The sequence below is a fragment of the Gasterosteus aculeatus genome, chromosome 7 (assembly GCF_964276395.1).
Source record: "Gasterosteus aculeatus chromosome 7, fGasAcu3.hap1.1, whole genome shotgun sequence".
Taxonomy (NCBI): Eukaryota; Metazoa; Chordata; class Actinopteri; order Perciformes; family Gasterosteidae; genus Gasterosteus; species Gasterosteus aculeatus.
Window position 1 is genome coordinate 5,003,131 of NC_135694.1, and position 23,279 is coordinate 5,026,409.

Here is a 23,279-nt window from a genome sequence, read left to right on the forward strand (position 1 = left end):
CAGGTTCAGAGTCGACTGACTACTTGCGTTTGATGTTGTTATGCTTCACACAAGGTGGGAATCAGGGTGCGATCATCTCCATCCTTTTGTTTCTGTGCCTCAAAAGTCAATACTTAAAAAGAAGAACATTATCTCCACATTGTGCAGGCTAGTAGGTGTCGATGGCTACAAACAAGGGTAAATAAGGGACACAATGTGTCGCAAGTGAATGATGATTTCTTTGTGGACAAATTGTCCCGCACAGGCCGACTGAACCGTGTAAACAAAACATAGCTATTAAATTGACTTTCACAAGTGTTAAACTGATTAATGGGGTATCTAAAGTTGAACAGAAGCTGTGAGTTTTTAGAACCACAATTCCCATTTTGAGAAAGTGTCTCAGTCAATAAAGCCCCTTTGTGAAAAGCACACAGGATGGATTTTACTCGACTCTTGTCTGTTCAATAAGCATTTATCTGCAGATTACGACTCTCAAAATGTATTTACAGCAGCAATAGACAGCATGAGCAATGATAACAATGACCACCACGTCAGCAATACTTTGAAAGTTGATTGATTTCAAAGTCTAGATTTCATTTCCAGCGAGGCCAACGGGCCTGCTGTGATTTCCAGACTGAACGTGACAAGTCAACATTATTACAGTACAATAATAATGCACTTGATCGAGTTTAATTTAGTAGCTCTAGAGAAATGAACAAAACAGCCTATTACTGTGAAATGTTGCACTTTCTGTTTCCTGTTCTTTTGAGTCTGTAATGTAAAAATGTTGATAATCAACGCCGAAAGAGTGAAGCCTCGTCCATTGTTCATTGTCCTCGGCCTAAGAAAAACATCAAGTTACAGTAAATTTAAGAGGCGGGCAAAGCGGGAAGGTCTAAATAATTGACAAAGAGAGAGAGGGAGGTCGTGATTGTTGGCCTGCAGCGTTTTAGCGGATATCGCCATGAAAGGAGTTCATGCCGGGACAGTTGACATGAGATCTGTTTGGGGATTACCATGGGGAGGAAAAGAAGTGACGTCACTTCTCTCGCCCACACACTGAAGTGAAGGCGTGGAGTGCTGAAGAACAACAGTGTGTGTGTGTGTGTGTGTGTGTGTGTGTGTGTGTGTGTGTGTGTGTGTCGTCATGCTGTCGGTGACGTCCATTATTTATTTGTAGTATCGTGACTCATGCGTTTGTCTGACTCAAATCCAGTTTCGTCCAGTCCCACGCCCACACGCGCTCCGCCGACCCGCGTTATAAACTCCAAAGCGCGCCTCCTCGTTCATTTACTGCTCACGCCTTCACCGGAGGAGTCACCCGCGACCGGAGGCAAGGATGGACTCCAGAGAGCACGAGTGCGGCGTTTGTTACCGGACCTTCAACGCGGGCCGCCGGTGTCCCCGGGAGCTCCACTGCAAACACAGCTTCTGCGAGAGCTGCCTGCGGGCCCTCTCGCGACCCCTGGGGGCCCAACGACTCATCGTGTGCCCGCTGTGCCGACACGCCACCTCCATCTCCTCCGGGGACGGGGCGGAGGTGAGGGCCGAGCTGAGGGTGGATGAGTGCGTCCTGGAGCGGCTGATAGTCTGCGGGGTCCTCGACCAGGAGGAGGAGGAGGAGGAGGAGGAAGAGGAGGAGGGTCCGGTCGGTCGGGTTTGTCAGGAGCCGACGCTTCCCGAGACTCCAGCCGAGGAGGGCGACTTCTCCTCGGGCTCCAGAGGCGGGAGGCTCCGGGGGGGCTGGAGGCGCGTCTGGAGGTCGATCAGCGGGAAGAGGAGGAACCGAGATGGTGAGTCGACGGCTCCTTGCGGCTCGAAACGCGTTTTTCACGTTCCAGCCGATGATGGTTCCTCACTAGATTCATATCAGATTACTTGGAAGTGATATTGTCCGTTAGGGTGCGGTGTGTAAAAAATACCAGAAAATAACCGTCAGAGTAAAAGTGCACGCTTCAGACATTCACCAAAATGTTAGGCTACTTTTCAATTTCGTGGAATATGGTATCCTTTACTTATTAATGTTGTGTACACATACGTATTATTATAAGTTACATATTATTTATTGAAGGGACTGAAGAGGCATAATGATTTCAGTGTCATCCATCCTTTTTACATTTGCATTTCAGTTATTTTTTATAAAAAATAAAGAAAGAAGAAAAAGTTTAATTTGGATGAATAAAGTGTGAATGAATACAGATCATTTTCTAATGTGTCCTGTTTTCCTTTCAACAGACTGTATGAGCGGTGAGAACATGAGGGACCTCGCCTTAATGTCCATCTACATGTTTTAAAGAGTCCACAACTTCAGATACCTGGACTGATGTGAAACTATTTATTTCCAATGGTTCTCCTCTGCAACATGAACTTTTGATGATGATGTGATGAAACCATGCTGGCTAAACCACAGCCAGCCATTATTCAAGCGAGCTTTTGTGCTTTCCGATTGCAGGTTTCAATAGCTACCACTATGTAGCCGTTGCACACGTATGACAAAAGAAAAATGGAAAACTTCTGAGTTGCCGAAGTGGCCTTTTGTGGGCCTATTATTGCACAATGTATACGGTTCTTACTATTATCATGAATGTATTTTGTATTATTGTTACATATTTAATAAAAAATAAATGAGTTGTTTTACATTCAATTTGAAGCTCTTTTATTGGGAATTTGCTTGAGTCAGTGCCACATAAAATCAAGTGTGTGTCTTTATGTGAGAGAGTGTCTCCAAAATACAGCTAAAATAATTGCATAAAGTCTCTATAGGTCTAAACTGACTTTACAAAGCGAGGAGGCAAATGTATTCTTCTCCTCAAAGAAAGGGAAAAGAAAAATACACTTTAACTGGGTAAAATAAATGATCAGGTACTTTACACGACGTGGGCCAATATGGGAAGCCCTCCTTCACACAGAGATCTAAGAGGGTTTCTTGAGCCCAGCTGAACAGCATTGCATCCAATCAGACTCACGACCAGCAGCCGAGCGCCGAACCTCCATGTGAGTCTCCAGTGTGACAAGTGACGCTCGAGGATTGACAGCAGCACGTCGGCACTCGGAAACCCTGTGGAAAAAGCTGTCCATCATGTTGGAATCCTCTGCGCTCTACTCAAGGTAATCATTGATTTAACAAGCTTTTCTTTTGTTAATATTTGAAAGGGGTGGGTGATTACTTTTGATTCACAGCATTAATATTCTCATAAAATTCCAGCAATTATCCTGTGGTGGTTCTTTCTTTTACTCCTGCAGACTGTTGTTAGTTTCGGTACTGGTCTGTGTAGCTGTTGTGCCTTTCACCATGTCGTCAGATGCTGCAAGAGGTGAGCAACTCAAACCGGCCTGTTTTATGCTGTTTCACAAGAATGTAAAGCAAGACTGTTGGACTTATGCCAACTGTCACAAGTGTTTGATATTGAGGCATAGTGATTTCAAGTTACATGTAACTAAAATAAGGCTGTTAAATGCACATACAATAGGACCGGTTTGCATAAATTCTTTGCCCTTAAAACACAACTTTGAAAGAATAACTGATTTTATTTTCCTCTTTCAGCCAGTCCCAAAACTACAAAAGTGGACAGCGGAGTGAAGCGCTTTACCCTGAAACGACTGTATTCTCCACACAATCCAACCCGTCCCCCTTACGCTGGTCAGCCATTCCTCCAAACTGGAGCTAACATTGAAAGTGAGAATAGAGGGAATTACAGAGTAGTCCCGTCAATAATTTACCATCAATCAAATCTGGTTCCGCAGACGGGACGTGGCCTTGGTTACAATAACATTCCAGATAACAAGCCGTCCCGAACAGGAACAACGAGTGTCCTGAATGGAAGGAACGCAGCAAGCAGCTACCCCACGCTCTCTTATAACTCACACCCAGTTAACACTAGAAAATCATTTCATAACGAGGCTAGTAGTCCCTCCCATCAGCGCCCCAGCCCTTCACAAGTTTGGGACGCCAGAGAAGCTCGGAAATCCTACATCAAAGATAAAGTTCCCGGAAATGAATCTCCTCTTTTTTCCTCTCAGACTGGTAGATATTGGAGCCCTTCACTGCCAACTTCAAGAGTGCTTCATAGCGGCTATGAAAAGACCAATGAGCTCACTTCGGCTGGGCTGCAAAGGACATCTAGTGGGATTCAATCAAGCAAATCTGCCGCCCTCGCAAGAAAAACGTCCCCTCGTCCAACATCAATCCGCAGAATCTCGGACGCCGCTCTTATTAAAAGCAGCCTCAACCCAGAAAGGCTGACGACATCCGTCGCAGATTTCTCCCACGGGTTTCCCTCTGTGTCTCGCAGCGAGACGCCAAGACTCCAAAATATCCAGTCCTATCTGTTCAAGGACTCCCAGTCTGCTTTTGGTGGGCATGAGACAGTTCCAGCAGTCCCTTACCGCGGACCCGCTGCTCTTCCATCGGCGCCACATAAGCACAGGGATGTTGTAGGCAGATTTTCTTATGTAAAACCAGTACAACAATCACAAAGAAAACCCCCAACCAAGGACCAACTGCATCTCTTTGTCAATAATGCCAATCCACTGCATCCTAATGACAATGATGAGGCTCAGGCGGATGGTTATGCTGAATACCAAAACACTGCTCAAATCTCTGCTCCGCGGATGGACGCCATCGCTGGACGCCTCAACCCTTTGCGTCGTGTAAATTTGCAGGGGAACCATGCGGTCGGCGACATTAAATCTGCAGTAAGTAGCTTCAGCAAGGCGACCCCAAGAGAATCAACGCAGGCCTCCACACCTGGACAATCCATTAAAAGCCTCCATGGCTCCAGAGGGTTTGAGCAGTCTGAACGGAGAGCTGCCAAAGAGCCGCCTATTCTCTCCTCCAATGAAGGAACCAACTCCAGGGTACAGAACTCCGACAAGCGAATGGACAATCCAATATCAAATATGAACCCTTCTTTGTCACAGATGTATAGCTTTGGTCGTAGGGAGGCCTCTGATGCACTAGTAAAACCTGAGTGCACTCCTACAGCTTACCCCTCACCTTCTCCCGGCCCGCAACAGGACCTCCCATTGAGATATAAGGAAGCCCGGCCTCGGCTGCCTCAGAGTGACACCGGTGTGGAGACGGCGCCAGATCACAGAGAGTTCAGAACCTACGGGGGAATATATGGTCTCAAAGCATTCGGTACTCGGTCACTTGAGACAGCCCAAACTTCCGGCAGTGAGAACGCTAGAGTCCAGCAGGATTTTGCAGGTTACAAACGTGGAGTCGCAGAGTTCTTGCGTCCAAAAAGCAGCCGTGTGAACGCAGCGGGCCGCGCTGCACCGAGCAGGGAAGACCCCAAACCACTTCTAGAGACAGAAACCCATGGATCCGTCTCCAGATACACATCTGACGAATATGACACAATACGCAAGATCAGCAATCTCTTGGGGTTTCTGCCCTATCGAAATAGAATTGAAGATGCTGACAAGACAGTACACAAACAAAATCGAGAAAGTCCCAAAATCAACTCTGCTCATCTCAGACGAGCAGGGGATCACAACGCTGAAACCCAGCCGAAATTCGTGCCGAGAAAACAAGACCTGACTGAAATTTCCGCCAAGAAGGCGAGACTACTCAACGGTTCCGCAATCCGCAGAATCTCAGACGCCTCTCTCGTTAAAAGCTTCCCCAGCCCAGAAAGGCTGACGGCATCCGGCGCAAATATCTCCCAAGGGTTTCCCTCAGTGTCCCGCAGCGAGACGCCGAGACGGCAAAAGACCCAGTCTTATCCATTCAAGGACTCCCAGGCTGCTTTTGGTGGACATGAGACAATTCCAGCAGTCCCTTACCACGGACCCGCTGCCCTTCCCTCGGTACCACATAAGCACAGGGCTTCTGAAGTTGTAGGCGGGTCTTCATCCTATGTTGAATCATTAGAACAATCACAAGGAAAACCCCAAACCAAGGACGCACTTTATCTCTTTGATAATGCCACTCCACTGCATCCTAATGACAATTATTATCAAGCTTTGACGGATGGTTACGCTGAATACCAAGACACTGCTAAAATCTCTGCTTCGCAGACGGGTGCCATCGCTGGACGTCTTGACCCTTTACCTCGGGTAAACCATGCGGCTGGCGACATTAAATCTGCAGTAAGTAGCTTCAGCAAGGCAACCCCAAGAGGATCAATGCAGGCCTCCAACCCCGGACAATCCATAAAAAGCCTTCATGGCTCCAGAAGGTTTGAGGATTCTGAACTTGTAACTGCCGGTGTGGAGAGCGAGCCGCATCACAGACAGTTCAGAACCTACAGGAGAATATATGCTCCCAAAGCATTCAGCACTCGATCACTCGAGACAGCCCAAACTTTAGTCACGGGGTCTGCTGGACTCCAGCAGGGTTATGGAGGGTATAAACCTGGAAGCTCGCAGTTCTTGCGTCCGAAAAGCAGCCGTGTGAACACATCGGGCCGCGCCGCATCGAGCAGGGAAGCCCGCAAACCACTTTCAACAGAACCCCCCGGATCCGTCTCCAGATATACGTCTGACGAATATGACACGATACGCAAGATCAGCAGGCTCTTGGGGTTTCTGCCCTATCGAAACAGAATGGAAGCTGCTGACAACAAACGAAATCGAGAAAGTCCTAAAATCAACTCTGCTCATCTCAGACGAGCAGGGGAACCCGAAGCTGAATCCCGACCGCAATTCGAGCCAAGAAAACAAGAACTGACTGAACTTTTGGGAATGAAGGTGAGCCGGTTCAACGGTTCCACCATCAACACCGTGAGAGGCAAACGCGTGCACGCAAAAGCAAAGAAGCTCTACGACACTCCTCGCATCGACGACGCCGGAAAGGAAGCCATAGTCCAGCCGTCCAAGCGGCCCGCCGCCGTCTTAGCTATCGCCCAAGCCAACATTCTCGGAAGCGCCTCGTTCAGCCGCATCAAGGCTAGGACTCGGACAGTGACCGCATCGCCCAAAGAGGACGACTTACCGAACACTACGGCCACAGCAAAGCAAGAAAAAGCAGCAGCAGCAGCAGCCGAGGAGGAGGAGGAGGAAGGAGCGGGTTTTTGGGCCTTGGAATCAGAGGATGGCGAACCTAGCGGAGGCCCTGAAGACGTGGAGGAAATCCAGCCGGCGGTCAGAAGCAAAGGAGCAGAAAACGGCACGAAGACATCAGCGTTCTTCCTGGACGATGAAGGGAGCGGAAGCGGCGGTTTCGATGGGTCCGACGACGGGTCAGGTGATTCGTCGTCTGACGACGGGTCAGGTGATCCGTCGTCTGACGACGCAGAGAGCCGGGGCCTCGGTGAGGATTCGTCAGAGCTGGAGTATCTCCGGATATCAACCGGGAACATCTCCTTCAAGTCGATTGAACTGCCCCAAGCGGACACGTGAGAGGGAAATGTGTTGAAATTGTAATGTTGTCGGCGGAATCCCAATAAAATATAGAAGCTATTCTTTGCTAGTATTGGATTTCTTTTTTTAAAACATTTTTAAAATTAATCTCACCCATTCTAGGCCCGTTTTGTCAAAAATAGGGTTGTTAACAATGTGGAAACATTATGTTGGTAAATCCAATTGTTAGTCTTGGTGCAGCTTATTTACAGGAATAGTGTTTATGACCAGGTAATTCTGTGAGTCTGTAGAGCGTGATTAGTTTATTAGCCAATTATCTAATCCGGAGACTATAATATGGCCACTAGTAATGCTTTAATATATATTATAGTCAATATGTTTGCATTTTGGATGGTTTGTTTGACATCTGAAGACACTTAATAAATGGTCTTTCAAATGGCTTCCACAGATCTGTTTTGGTGGATTCTTTGTGGAAAAGAACATTTATCTGGGATGACGAGAGATGCGGAGAATTCTTTTTTGAAATATGTTTTACAAATCATGACTGCATTTTAATTAAAACATTATCTAATGTTGACCTAAAACAGTTTTCCCCTCACTGGAAGATAATGTGAAAACGTGATTTTTCTGATGGCAGTTTGCTTTATTTGGTCAATTATTTGCATAATAAGTGCAAGGGGAGGCAGAAGAAAGTCATACTTTGTATAAATTGATTGTATTCCCAATCCTCGTGTCCTCATTCCCGGGAAGGGGCTGGCTATTCAGTGTGCTGACACAGATTTTCCACCACCTCTTTCTAGCCTACAAGGAGGGTTTCAGCATGCTGGTCTCTAGGTTAACACGCTATGAGATGGAAAAAAAACCTGTTCCTCCCCCTGTTTGAAGGTCTTTCAGTGACTTTGCCAAAGCCATTAATAAAAAGTTGTTTAGAAAGAAACTAGTAATTGAGTTGTTTTTTCCTGACGATTTCATCCGTAAAGGGAACATGGGCCGTAATAGAATGTTTGTTCAACCCCAAAAACGTGCTACTCATTACGTTTATATCTTATTTATGTTAGTGGAAACCAAACTGGCTACACCTTATACTTGTAATGAGTTCATCTGCATGTGTGCCAAGAGCAGATGTTGGATATCCCGCTAGATGGCGTTACTCATCCATTTCTGTTAACCACACATGTGACATCAAGTACTGCATGTTCTCGTGTGTTTTGGGACCGTACTTTGAAGCAAAGGGACTCAAAAGAGGATTAGATACATTGCAGAATTACTGTTATGGATTTAGGTCTATTTGAGCTTTAAAAAAAAGAAGCAAAAGCTCACAATTAAGATCAAAATTGAGGTTTTTGCTTCCACCCTCATCAAGCATTCGGTCTTGAGGGCATCGAGTCCACGCTAAGCTCACGTCACGGATCCCGACGAGTCCATTCACACAACACCTGACCCTTCACCTTTTCCCCAGCCGGCCAGCACCTCCTGAATACCAGTCCTACGCTTGTCCTCGATCCACGAGCTCAAAGGGGCCCCCGGAGAGAGAGTGGGAGGGTTTGAGGGCTCCGTCGGTCAAAGTTAAACACATTGTACATTGGATTAACCCCCCCGGCCCTCCCCCCTCCTTACCGCCGCCACACAAATACCCGTGGAAAGTGGAACCATCCACTTTCCCATAGGGTTGGGAGGTATTAAGGTGCCACGATATGTTGTCAAGGCGTTGGCCTGTCGGCTCCTTCAAAGTTCCCCTCCTGCTAGTGCTGCCTTTTGTGTAGCTGAGTGTGTTCTTTCAGAATGTGTGTGTGTGCTCGCCTATGATATTCCCAGTGTATGTGTGTCTATCATAGTGTGTGTGTCTCCTCCTCCTCCTCCTCCTCCTCTCCTACTGTGAGGGGAATTCTGTACCATGTGTCTGCGGTTTTCAGGGAGCTTTCAAGAAAAAAAAAAAAAGAAAAAAAGGAAAAGCACAGAGGCCTCACAGTCCCCCCGCAACCCCACTCCCCCAAGACAACCCTCCTCGCCCCCTCCTCCCCCTTCTCCCCTTCCCTCACTCCATGTGGCACTTCTTACGGTTCAGACCTCCCTTTCTCCTCAGACAGGCCGGCAGCTATACGGAGCGGCGGGGCTAATTTTGCGTGCAGCCTGTAATAGAGACAAATCCATAATCATGGCAAACATTCTCTCGTGAGGAGAGAGAGAGAGAGAGAGTCTGTTGGGGGGGGAGGAGGCGCAGAGAAAGGCTTTTTGTCTGGCTAAGTACACTATGTGAAAGAGTGGGCGGTGAGGAAAGAGAGCTGGAAATACATTAGAAAAAGCGTTGCATGGGCTTTGGTATTTGGGGCTCAAATGACCTCAGATGGCGTGCGGCGGACCGGCCCGACTGTCGGATCCACCCGTGGACTCAACTTTATTCAGCCTGCGGTGATTCACTTTGCCCTAAAGCCCCCCCCCCCCCCCCCCCGGTACGAACGCGCCGCAGAAGGGGAAAGAAGCGAGAAAGGTTTTTTGAGGATTAGCAGAGGCCGTTAGCAGCCTGCTGACTGTAATCCAGGGCTTCTTTTGGCTCAGTAGGTTTACCTGAGCTGAAACTACTACTACTTATGTCCTTTAATTATGGCAACTGGGCCTTCACACGTCTAAAATTCACTCGCGTCCAATTTAAACCGTTTGAATGATGGGAAGGAAGCAATTGAGGAGCACGGAATCGCACTGACATTCCCACATCTGCTATGGGAGCGAAAGTTATTTCCGTGTCTCACATGCAGCGAGTTTCCCGTGGTCCGTGGAGGAAGTCATAAAGGCAGGAAGACTTCCTGTATTGTTGCCAGTGTGTAGCAGCACGGACCGTTCATGCTCTGCGAAGGCCGCGGGGAGCAAAGACGTAAACAGTTTAAAAGAAGCCTTCTCGGCTCCAGCGATGAGGCCAAGAAATGCATCTGGCCCACCAGTTGGTTTATATTTTCACTGGCTTAGCGGACGTGTAAAAGATCCCTCTTTAAAATAAAATTTAAAAAAATAAAAGAATGACAAACAGATCTGAGATAAGCAGGCAGTGCTTTGTGCTTCCATTCACCGGGTCTTCTTGTGTTGGAGACAATCAACCAAATTTTACCCAATTTAACTTTTGGCTGTAATGACTCACTTTAAGGAAAACAATAACTCAGAGAGCGGTTAAAATATATAATTATATAAATCCCGGGCACCCAGTTTTAGGTTTTTTTAAATCACTGATAAAATAAATGAGGTAAAAAGCCTTCACTCACACTAGAAGTTAACATTGATGTGCGACATCGCTCAGGTTGTCATCTGAATCCATCATTATACACGCGGGTCTGGGTGGCCCGGCGCCTCGGCGGAGAAACCTCTATGACCTTGAGTTTTGAGCGGGTCAACATGGGACTCTTTCGTTTATTTCAGTGAGGAAACTGATGAGGTCATTGAGTCCACCTCGGCACGCATGCACAGCGCACACATTAATACACAGTATCACACACCCGCAAGGAGGACATGCAACGCCGCCCCGCCCAGACACAACAGGTCCACCTGTTGGCCTCCATCCAGCCCCCCCGTGTTTAGGGTGTGAGAATAAAGAGTGTGCAGCTTGCAGTAACACTTTCTTTCTCATACACACTAAGCTTATTTTCTCTCGATGGTTGAAGGGAGAGGCTCTGCAGGTGCAGGCCTGATCTCTGTTGGCGGGTGCATGCGTGTTTGTGTTCTCATTTCTTTTAATTCCCACAGTGCCTCTGTCTGGGTCGAGTTACTTGGCCATCTGTGGACGAGGAGGATGCAGGGCCTCATGTGCGTTAGCAAGAAGAGAAAGACAGCGCAGATCTACCTGCCTGAAAATTTAATTTGAAAAAAATGAAAAAAGCATATGCACTTAAGCCGGGCGCGGAGCGAGAGATGTCAAATGAGATAAGAGCGAAAGAGCAAACACCACATTGGTCAAATGACCAGTAAGACAAGTTATTACCCCCCCGCCGCCGCCGGCTACCCGCTAACTTGGAGAGCAAGAGATCTTATCAATGGGAGTGGTGAATGTGACTGCGTGGATAACAATCAGGCTGTTTTCTTTTTCCACATTACAGGGTGACATCTGCCGGTGTGTGTGTGTGTGTGTGTGTGAGCCCACCCGCGTCTGTGGCATTTAATGCAATGTTAACACTTGCCTCAGCAGGTAAATATGACCCCCCCCCATGCTTGTATCTGTAGAACTGATGAATTTTATGTCTTAAACCATCAACCTGCTATAAACGCAAGGCAGACACCAAAGAAACCACAAGTCCTTTTACTTTTTTTCTCCTAAAGCAACAGAAGTAAAACTCTCTACATCATCGGCAAATCTCACAACATTCCCATTAAATACCATCCCTGCGGGGAACAGGAGGAAGAGAAAAAAACAATGTAGAGCAACAGCAGCGCTTTCCTGCACGTTTTGTGAACATCTCGCAAACCGATGCTCGGAATAAAATCATGCAGCCTCCAAAACTATTACACCGCGTGTGTCTGAGCTCTTAGTCTGTGATATGTGGGAAAAAAAATAAAAACTTCATTCAAATGTTGCTCAGAACTCAATGTGGGCTCTAAATGGCAGGATGATGACGTCCACTTTGCAGGACCGAAAGCCTGATTTTACACTTTTCTTTCTTTTTTTTAACACAAAGAACCCTCGAGCACTTGGCCGTAAACACTGCTGAGTTTCAGCACGAGAACATCTCCAGAAGACATTATAAATAAATCAAGTATCATGTGTTTGCCTGCGAGTCCCCATGAAAGTCTGTGATTTATATGCTGAATCTGATTTGAAGTCCAATTGCTCCCCCCGGCGCCCCCACTTCTGCATTAGTAACCGCTATTAGGGCCAAATCCAACCACGGATCCCAATCTGCTCATGATAAAGCTGCATTGTTGTGTTCTCCCCAGTCACGTGACCAGAGTGAGCGAGTTCATGAACTTCCCGAGAGGCGCAGACAAACACACGAGTGAAACGTGGAGCTACACTGATGCACATGGATTATTATTATTTTTTTATTTACATTTTTCTTCCTCCGGTTGGGAAAGTCAAGGCCAGAGCGCGTGCGCGAGGCCTCGCGATGAACGTTATCCCCGAGCCTCGCAAGAGCACACTGGGAGGGCAGATACGTCACAAAAAGTTACACTTTTAAAAACAAAACAAAGCAATACGTCCAGTTCTGCGAGCTGAAGGTGGCTTCTTGAGGTGCTGTCGGAGCCTGTTGTTGTTGTTGGGTTTTGGCACCGACGGCCCTGCGACAATTAAGTCCTCCTTTAGCGGCAGAGCGAAACGGTCCAAATCTCCCCCGATTAGGACCGTGGCTTTCGGTCAAGCCGCCTGAGGGATCACTGTCACGTGAACACGATATTTCTTGACAACTGCGCAGCCGAAAGAGACAAAAAGAGACACGAAAATAGACTTGATCATATATTGTGCTAGGACAGCGCTATTGGTACTAGCTGCTAAGCCGGGGAAGGGAGAGACAGGCACTTTAGTGCTGATGCATAGCGGAGATTGAAGTGAGAGCTGAGCAAAAGAACTGAATGGAGGGACGAAGATGGAAACGGAGCCTTTTAAGACGGATTTACGGTCAAAGCACCTTGAGTCCAACCCGTTTCAAAATTATAACTTATAAAAAGTGTATAATCTTCAACTTTAGTACCTTAATGTACAAAATAACTGAGAACAACTTAGCGGATCCATTTTGTCATTACGTAGCATTGAATTGAGATATAAGGCGACCTCCTTTTCCCCCGTGCTAAGAGGGTAGCATCAGCATGGCTATTGATAGGGTCCCTATCCTCCGCTGTAAGTACCTAAGGTCATTTACCCTCCTGAGACAAAGTGGACTAAGTCGTACACAAGTGTCTGGAGCTAATAGCGCTAATGGGATACCGTGGCTCCGTGTCAGGGGTCTCAACCCGAGCTGTGACTCAGCAGGATGCCGAATTTATGTCCTGGCAACCTGCTAATAGGCTAATCTGACCTGGGTGGCTTAAGCTAACTGGCGAGCTACCGTATTCCCCTTCGCTTCACGCCTGTGTTTAATATTCTAGGTGTATGGCTTTGTTAAAAAAAAGTCAACGGGAAGATAAAACGACCGAATGGGAGCCGAATGTTAACACAGGCTATGCTAACGTTTCTCACAGTAGGCAGGAAGGCCAGCAGATCGGCTAGTACCATTATCATTGTTAACGTTAGCAAAATGCCCCATTCACGTCGCATCGGATTTATTGTGTTTTCCAGTTTCCAACTTCTGAAAGTTAGACGCGACAACGCACAAGTACATTTGACGGATGTTGCGTTATATTCAACATGCAGTCATTTTCAACTGATCCCCGCGGGTTGCAGGTATCAGAATCATCCGTTGTGACGACGCACGCAGCAGAAGCTCACACCCTTTTATCTTTATCTACTGCTGCATTTTTTTACATTAAATCAAGCACGAAAAAAACATAAAAACTTCCGTTTTGAAGTTCTTTGTAAAATGGCTACAATCTGAAAATGAGGCACTTTTTGAGCAGATACAATATTATATTCATTTTTTTCATCCATAAACTAAATATCCACCTTAATCATTAGAAATGTACTCTTGAAAAAATAAAATAAAAACACAAATCTCCATCCGTTTGTACCCTTCTCTGATTGGCTTTCACTCAAGGAATGAGAGCAGCAAATTGATGTTTAAGAATGTCATTTGGCACACGTCCCTGTTGGTTTCCCCCAACCAACACGACGAAAGCAACCGGAAACAGTTTTCCATTCTGTCGAAATGCGCCGGGGGGAGGCGTGTCCACGCCGGCCGTTCCCTCGACGCGATTGGTCGTCGCGGAAGAGGCGGAGCTTGGCACCAGATTGGTTCCCGACGCACCGACATCAGCACTCTGAGGGAAAAAAAGGCGACACAAAGAAGTTAGACGCAGAATGAACAACAACTCAGATATGAAGAAGAAATAAAGATGATATATATCAAGGTAATTATAATCTCTTATGGAAGTATCTGCTCATCACCTTGGGAACACGGTGACTTCAAAAACAACAACAGGAATAAACGGTAGAACCAAACAAGCCGAGAAAGGAAAGAAAGGAAGAAAGCAATAAAAAGGAACAGCGGGGATGTGAGAACACCGATCTCTGCGGGCGCATCACACCGGACACGTGAGCACGCAGGTGTGCCGTGCGCAGCGGCCCTGCGTGGAGCCGCTCTTGCCTGCACAGTTAATGGGATTAAGGGGAATGCAGATTTAATGATAATTCTGCTCCAAAGTAGAGAGCGGACGAATCACAAGGCAGCCATCTGCTCGTTTTTTGATTTGATTTGAATTTTTACACTGACCTTATGCGCGGTCGAAGGTTTTTGGGTTAAGTCCCAGCAAAAAGTTAACAAATTGTGAGAGGAAACCTGGTTTAAATGTAACGCCGGCGCTGCTGGGACTCAACATTCCCATTCAAGGGGTCGACAACCTGTAAATGCGTTAGCGATTTCACGCAGCCCTCCAAGCAGCCGCCGTTTCATTTAGAGAAAAACACAAAAAGCTCAAATCTTTGCTCTCTTCATTTAAATCATTAAGGTCCCTCGGTTCAAACTACACAACATCTGCAGACATCTCCGGGCCTGCTCGACCCGCCAGACGGCCTGTCACATCGTGATGTTTCGACAAAAGAGCAGCTGGAGTTCACCTGGAGTTCGAGGGATCGGGGCCGCGGCTGTAAAGATTAGTCAATGCCCTTTAAACCGGGTCACCCTGCGTCAGGTGCGAGGATGACTCACCCCTCCCTCCCTCTGCAGTGAGCTATATTTAGCCCCACAGACGCCCGCCAGCCGGCCACGCCGTGACGGCCCAAAACCAGTGCGGGCCTCGAAAAAAACTAAACATAAAAAAAAAAAATAATGACAAAAAAAAACAAACGGAGGAGACAGCCTGCACACGCACCGATGCACCGCCATGGACGCACACACACGAGGACACACGGCAAGACACTATAATTATGCGGATGACATTCGCTTAATGACGACCTTTCGGCAAACGCAGACATGGCAAATTATACGGGGCGGGCGGGAGAACTTCTCCTGATGCCGCACGCCCAGCGCACGTGCACGCGCCCTGTTTACTGCAAATGTTTCCGCTCTAATCAAATATCGCCTCCTCACGTGTCCCGCCCCCCCCCCAACCCCCTCTTTCCATGAGTCGGACCCGATCGCCTTCATTTCCTCGCCCGTCGTTTCTCCGGTCGATGCAGCGATGAGCGCTGGGGGGGGACTTCTGGGCGTACGTGTGCTCATCTTTCCCCTTTCCTCTGCCAGACTGCAGAGGTTAGACGAGGCGATCGGCCTCCGCAGTCTGTGTCTCGCCAGTAACTGCTGTCAAGCCGCCCCCCTGAGTGTGTCTGTGTGTGTGTGTGTGTTTGTGTGTGTCTGGGTCTGTGCGATGTCTCAATCGAGGGCAGTCTCAGATTGAAAGCCACCCTGCTCTCGGCCCCGTAAATCGAGCGTCGGCCTGTCATTTCCACGCCACCCCGGCGCCCACAGCCGGTCCTGGCAACGCGATGCGAGTCACCGGGTCCACGGGTCACGCCACCACGATGAGGTGGATCACATTTCATTTCAAAAGGAGAGACCTATGCGCGCTTTGCTACACCTCAAACAGCAGTGCTCAGGCTGCAGGAAGAGTAAAAGTAAAAGGGTGCCGTTATATTTAGTTTTTGCTACTCCTCAGATGCAGCAACCTGCACTTTGCATTCATGCACACACACACACACACACACACACACACACAACACTGTGGTTTGAGCGATCGCTCCATGCGAGCCTGCGGAGGCCATCCCTGACCCCTGACCTATAAGGACGAATGGTGTCATATCCGCACGGATTACAGTACAAATCAGTTTCATGGTTTCGTAGACTTAAAAGTTGGAAATTGTGCACGGATCCGCAGCCCCGACCATGAAAAACAGGAAGCCGCAACGTCTTCAGAGTCTCCAGGGAATGTTTGCTCCTCAGATGACAGACTTCGCGGGGCGGGGCGGAGGAGGCGGGGGTGGAGGAGGCGCGAGCTTTCACATTTACTTCTTTTCGCTGTCAAGAACGTTGATTGAGAAAGAACAGGTTCACCTATTTTGATGGATCTCCGCTGATGCTCGGACAGATCGGGAGACATCCCATCTTTTTTATAGTATAAAAACCCAGTGGCTAAAAAAACATTCCCCACATCCGGGGGGCCCCTCGACCCCCCCACTGCCCGGACGCGTCCTTCCGGTCGGTGAATGAGCATCGATTGTCAGCTGGACGCATTCACAGTAAATCGGAGGAGGGGGCTTCGCAGCACAGCCCACCGGTGATTTCTGGGAAGTGTGAGGACATTTCCATGGCAACGGCGGAGGCATTCACTTGCTACCATTCATGTTCAACGTGTGTTTTTTTTGCTTTAAACATGTTGTTCTTTCAGCCTTATTACCGGAGCACTTACGGCATGGATTAATTCAGGGGCGGGGGGGGTTAGATAATAACTGAGGGCCACTGAAAGCCGAGTCGAGAGGGAGCAGAGGTGGAAGCTAAACTAACCAGCTGGGATCTCGGGCTCCACTGTCACATCATTGTCGCTCGAACACCAAGTCCAAGTTGATGGACAGCGTGGAATGAAAAAACAACACGGCGACGAGTCCTTAATGCCGCCGATGGCGACGGGAAGCTTTTCATTGTCTCGAAATGAGCGAACGCAGCGCATTTCCCCCCTTTATGCTCAGGCGCTCCATACATCGCACTGTGTGCGCGAGAGGAGGGACCGCGGCAGTTGAAAGACGAGCGCACAAACACACACACAGTTAGTCTTGTACAAACTTTTATTGTGCACTTTTTTTTTTTTAACTTAATTCTCTAATTTAATTAAATATTTCCTAGCCCTTCTCTTTTATTGTATTGTGTATATATTGTGCATTTTTAATTACAGACTTTGCTACTGCAGATTAATAAAGTGTACATGTATCTGTCAATCAGTCCCGCCCTAAACGCTCCTGCTGTCAATCAAACTCGCTGCTGCTAAAACTGCCACACAACAACCTGTTATCCAGGTGTGGGTGTATCCACCTGTTATCGTGGGCGCACACGTGTGCGGCGGCTGTGACATAAGAGAGGCGGACAAAAGCAATATTTAACATTAAAACATTTAGCGATTACAGCATTATTACACGTGATAGGAAGAAAAGGGCCTGCGGGGCTGGTTGCATTATGCAGCGGCACAGCGGGAGGGACTGAGTGGGTGTGATGTGCAACACAGAGGAGCTGGAATGTGTGGGGACAGGAAGAGACAGACAGAGCAGCAATGCTCAGTGTGTGTGTGTGTGTGTGTGGGGGGGGGGGGGGGGGGAAATATGTGGGAGAAACGCGCTCGCTGCCCACGTGCAGCCTCACGTCCCAGTATTTTTAGATCAACCACGCGGACGGAGAGGGTGAACACGCAGTTTACATTCGTGACCCCGGTGAAGACTTCGACTAACAGAAAAACTGAATTTTAATTCATCTGTGTGTGTGTGTGTGTGCGCGCGCATGTTTGTGTGTCTGCACCTGGAAGCTTTGGAAAACGTTGGCATTCGTGTCGTGGGTGTTCGACAGAGTCTGAGCTAAATTCAACGCGCCGCTCTGCCAATGGTAAGAAAATGAGTTGCCAACTGTTGTGATAAGGGATTCAATGGCTGACGTCGAATAAAACAAATATTCAGGTTTATATCATTATGAATTAAATACACACACACACACACGAGCGAGATGGTCAATGGTTTGAGAACAGACCTCCTTTAGTGGTGGTAAATATAGCGTCGCAAATGTGGGCCGACCTTGTGCAACAGAAACTGGCTACTGTACTGACATTTGACATGGGACGTCCTGTCCCTGGACAGGACACACAGAGCTAAAGCCAACAGGACTAGTTTAGCTTTTTTTTCAAGTGGATTGATATTTCATTCAATACGCACTCTTTCATTTTGTGCCGAGTCAGACCACCGATATCTCTTCGCCTCCTCGGGGAGAAAAGGCCCGAGCAGGTGTTTTTACGGTACTCTTCCGTTTTGGCTAAACCACATCATGGTGAATATTGCCTTCCTTACGGTGCCGCTGTCGTTTAAGGGTCATTACTGATTCAAACGTCCCCAAATGACCGCTGGGGGTGGAGCTGGGGGGGATCCAGTTCGCATGTGGAAATCTTTTCCCCCCGTGGTTCCAAACTGATGCCAGTCTGTGTTTCACAACACACTGTGTGTGTGTGTGTGTGTGTGTGTCGGTCTCCATGCCAGCTTCTGGCCTCTGCTCCAGTCTGATGATGGATTGTGTAATTATTAATAGACACCTCTGAATCGCACACAGAAGCTCCCCGATTCGCGTGTATCCGTGTTAAACGACTGAGCGCGCTGAGAACGCTGCACCTATGCAGCATCGACTGAGTGTCGGCGTGGATTCGGGGTGTGTGTGTGTGTGTGTGTGTGTGTCTGTGCGCAGTCAGTGTGACAGCCAAACCGGGCCAACAAGCACCGCAAATATTTATCTACGGACCTTCTGGGGGCACCGCGAGTGACGCTTCACGCTCTCACCTCGTCTCCACGGGTGGAAAAAAAAACATTTGAGTTTGCCCTCGGACCTCGGTTATTACAGGACTTTTAGGAACAGTGCCGCCCCCCCCCCCCCCCTCCCCTCCACCCCCCTACTTTACTCCCAAAAAAGCCCCGATCATCATCATAACCTACCAGCTTAAAGCGGAATACGCCAAAAAAGGGGCAGATGACACCTGATGACCCTCAGCCAGTCGCGTACGAAACACGCCATAGAACACGTGCTGGTAAATTAAATATGAAAAGGACTCGTGTTTCTTTCAGCTCCTCTGGATCACGACTGGCCATGAATACAAACAGTTTCATTAGCGGCGGATGAAATTTGGCGGGGACGCGGACGGTAGAACAGATGCTGGACCTCGTTCCCCGCGTGTTGTTTTCTCCTCGTGGTTTGTTCTTCAACGCGTAGGATTAATAAGCGGGCGTGAGAGCGGCCCGCATCTCATTTCCTCTCTTCCGCCGATTCGGGGGCTTTTAACGCTCCGGTTTCGCCGCCGTGACGCTTGCAGCGCGGACGAGGAGAACATTGTGTTAACGCGGTGGGGGGGGGGGGGGGGGGGCGTAATTGTAGATTCCACAGATGCTGTCTGTCATTAACTCAGAGAGAACATCTAGTTTCCGCGAGGCACGAAAACAGTCAACAACAAAAAAAACAAAAAAACAAAAAAGGAAAAAGAGAAAGACACAATCACGAAACGAAGCGACATGTGCTCGTGAACGCAACACGCAACACACCGTTGACAGCAGCGGCGGTGCTCGGGTGTTCATCAGGAAACAATTATTACCAAAATATGTTATACTAGGTTAGAATATGAAGAAGCTTAATGGCGGGTCACTACTTAGTCGATGCAAATCCGAGCTACTACTGAGCGAGTGGTCTCCTGGTTCTGCAATACAAATAAAATGTGGACACTCCGAAAGCTGTAAATCCATTGACTCCCAAGATAAACATTTCCGACTCTGTGTCCCCCCCCGCCCCCCCCCCCCCCCTCCCCAAAAGCACAGGAAGTCGTTAGCCGCGGCGCTGAGGCCCGGCGGAGGGTGACGTCGGGGTGAGGCGGCACTCTGAAAGGTTAACGACCGCTCTCGGGCCAATAATGAGCAGCAGTGAGCAAACACCGCGGCGCCTTCATTCGATCCGCGGCGACGAGTTTCGGAAGGGGGGCGCGGGGCGGTTGTCTCAGTCACCATGTAGTCACCGTGTCCGTAATCCCGGCTGCGGAAGGTGTTCGGGTGGGGACGGGTGTCGAGTGTGCACGAAAAATGGCTTCTGGGCCGAAATTCTTGACTCTTTGTCAAAATTGGCTTCCTGGTCCGGCAGACAGCGCGGCCATGCGAGTTCAACTCAAATGTGTGTGTGTGTGTGTGTTTAGTCTAAAGTTTCCTCAGTCAGGAGTTGAGCAATCCATATGCTGAAAGAGGGCCTCGTTTTTTGTGGAAATAACCGCCTGTTGGCTAAAAGCCACAAAAGAATCTTCAGTTTGAATTTTTTTACGTCATGAATAAGTCATCGCCATCGCAAACCCCTGAAAAACCTGTGATTTTTCTGACTTTAAATCGAGATCATCCTATAACTAATCTGGTCCGATTGCTCAGCCTCCGTTTTAAGTCGCTGTGTGTTGCTAATTGAATCCCCCCGCGGCTCATTAAGATGAATGAACAGCTAATTAATCGATCCGGTCCGCCGGCTGCATCAGTCACTCTCTCTCTCTCCGCTTGTGCAAAAAGAGGAGCTGTGACGGGCGCCGCTGACAATAACTTGACCTCTCTGCGGGAGGCCTAACTGTATTCTCGCCCCCGTCGTCTCCGTCAGCACTTCGGCCGACCCCGAGTTCAATTCTGACCCCCTGTCATCCCCGACCCCCTCCCCCCACCTGAAGACAAGCTCGCACGCTTAGAGATGCTTCAGGAAACCGTGTGCGACCCACAGAAACAAACAAGAGTGGAAACACACACACACACACACACACAGACACACACACGGCCTCCATGCAAGAAGTGGCTCATTAGTGGACGGTAATCAGCTTAGCGCTCTCCTGCGCCCACCGGCGCTAAGCTCTTTACAGACAAACCCGGTTAGCGAAGTAGCGGCTGAGCGATGCCACGGCCCCCCGGATCCAATGAAACACACACACACACACACACACACACACACACACACAGATCATGGTGGAGACGCGGCGAGAAACTCTGTGGGAGTGTCAAGACGAATGACCTCAGGCAGCGCAAAGATGTACGTGCCAAAGAGGTGCGGCGAGGAGGGATGTGAGGCTGAATTTGTAGGGGGCGACAGACGGAGAAAAGAAAAGCGGCCGGGAAACAAAGACGGAGCGAGAAGAATGACACGAGGAGGAGGAGGAGGGGGTGAAAAGAAAAAAAACAGCCCTCAGATGAAGCAGAAAGAAAAACTTGAATGTTTTCCAGGGAGAGAGTGTGAGGAAAGAGGAGGAGGAGGAAGGAAAGCAGACAAATAAGTGTGTGTGAAAAACTCCTTCCTCCTGCTCCTCCTCCTCAGTGGCCTCAGTAACCCCAACATGGCCGCTCAGCTCTCCCGGGTAGAGGCCGGCATACATCCCATACGCACAATCGGAGCTCTGTCGCCGGGATCGCGCTCGTACAAGGAGCTGGACCGCTGCCTGACACGCGCGCACACACACACACACACACACACACACACACACACACACACACACACAGGAGATAGCAGCGCTCACAGTGAGGGGAGTTCATGTCGGTGTAACCCGTCGGCCCTTTTGGTCCCGGCTGGGGCATCTTAACCCGCCGGAGGGATTGCCGTGAGTTTCGGCGGCGGTATCCGTGGAAACCGGAGGATGAATCCTCACCAACTTTGGGCGCCAGCTCACGTACCCTCCCCCCTCTCCCTCCCCCTCTCCCTCCCCTCCCAGCGAACAGCAGGAAATTCACCTTTTCGTAATCGCTTCAGGTCTCGACGGGTGAACTTTTGCACAAAAGAAAAAAAAAGAAAAAGTCAAGCTAATCACCGCTGAGCGCTACTTCAAAGTGACACAAATGCACCGACACGACGACAGCGTGACACGGCGATACATCAATCATTAGTTATGCGATAAGGACACAGCGACACAATGCAGCAATGAGAGCTGCGTTCAGGCTTCAGCAGGTGCCGCGCCGTCACTCGGCCGCGAGGGAGTAGGCTTAAAAAAATGTAAAAAAAAATTTTTGTCCACTGTCATTCTGTAATGAGTTTTATTCATTCATTCCTTCAAGCAGAAAACCCTGAAAAGCTCCTTAATTTGCGCAACGTGGATTATGAGAGGAAAAGAAAAAAAGGTCCGGCGTGAACGGCAAACAAAATGTCTGCAGAGAGAAAAGACGGAAAGAGGAGGAGAAGAAAAGTGTTTGGACAGCGGGGCAGAGGGGCTTTGTTCAAAAACAGTATAGGCAAAAGGGACAGGAGGTGTGTGTGTGTGTGTGTGTGTGTGTGTGTGTGTGTGTGTGTGTGTGTGTGTGTGTGTGTGTGTGCAGTCATGGGAGGCCAGAGCCGGGGCGCGGAAGGTAACTTGGGCCATTCGTTGAGGAGCTTTTGGCTGATCCGCGCTTCCTGAAAGGTGATTGGCCGGGATGATCCGTCTCAGCCGCACAGTTTTGTGTGTCTATATATACCCACATAGACATATGTTGTGTACGCGTGTGTGCTTTCATGCACATAAATCACATTTTAATGCAACTAACGCGCTCTGAGGTCAAGCGCAAGTATGCAGCTGGACAGACTAAAGTGTGTGTGCGTGCACGTATGCATGTAAATAAGCTACTAGTCAGTCAAAACATGACGTTTCACCACCATGACTGAGCTCCTGTTGAAGAGCTCTTCAGCAAGGCGCTTGAACCCTTAACAGGTTTGTCAAGTGAATGATTTAGTTAATCTATGAATGAATAATAAAGGCTTCGTCGTACTTATTTACCTTGGAGGCAAATGTACCGTTAAACATGTCGATTTAAATTCGGCCAATCATCAAATCCAAGTGATCGTAATCGAGAATGCGTGTTTGTGTGTGTACATTTTGCTCGTGTTTGCAGATTGCAGACTGTTTTTTTAGGAACACGTCTGAAGACGTCACCTTCACAGACCAGACGACCGGTCCAACTAACTGATGAAAGCCTTTAGATTCTAATCACAACCCTCTGAAATCTTGTTCCGGCCGGAACAGCTTGTCTTCAGCGTTCACCTTGTTGTGTCACGTTTCAGCTCAAAAACAGCAGGTGATCAAACTTCGATAGATACGGTCAGTGTGTGTGTGTGTGTGTGGGCGATACTGTGGAGTTGAGCGTGTGTCTGCTGCATTAGCGGAAACGACATGTGACCCCCATTGGCTGCGTTGAATTACTGGAATCACGCACGCACACACACACG

The 23,279-nt window shown here is 48.5% G+C and overlaps 2 protein-coding genes across 2 annotated transcripts in view; one reads left to right on the forward strand and one right to left on the reverse strand.

Moving 5' to 3' along the window:
- Nucleotides 1-100: 100 nt before the first annotated feature.
- On the forward strand, nt 101-7,734 carry LOC120821574 (uncharacterized). Its single transcript, XM_078107153.1, is given in 5 exon segments — nt 101-1,269; nt 1,271-1,772; nt 2,215-3,087; nt 3,223-3,293; nt 3,524-7,734. Coding segments are annotated over 3 exon segments (660 nt in total). The 5' UTR covers nt 101-1,170; the 3' UTR covers nt 2,274-3,087; nt 3,223-3,293; nt 3,524-7,734.
- Nucleotides 7,735-11,550: 3,816 nt separating this feature from the next.
- The window catches only part of LOC120822124 (insulin receptor substrate 1-B), a 31,278-nt gene continuing 19,549 nt past the window's right edge, over nt 11,551-23,279 (reverse strand). Inside the window, exon 4 of the mRNA XM_040181520.2 lies at nt 11,551-14,175. Within this exon, the coding sequence (XP_040037454.2) occupies nt 14,168-14,175 (8 nt within the window). The 3' untranslated portion in view covers nt 11,551-14,167. The remainder of the gene's footprint in view (nt 14,176-23,279) is intronic.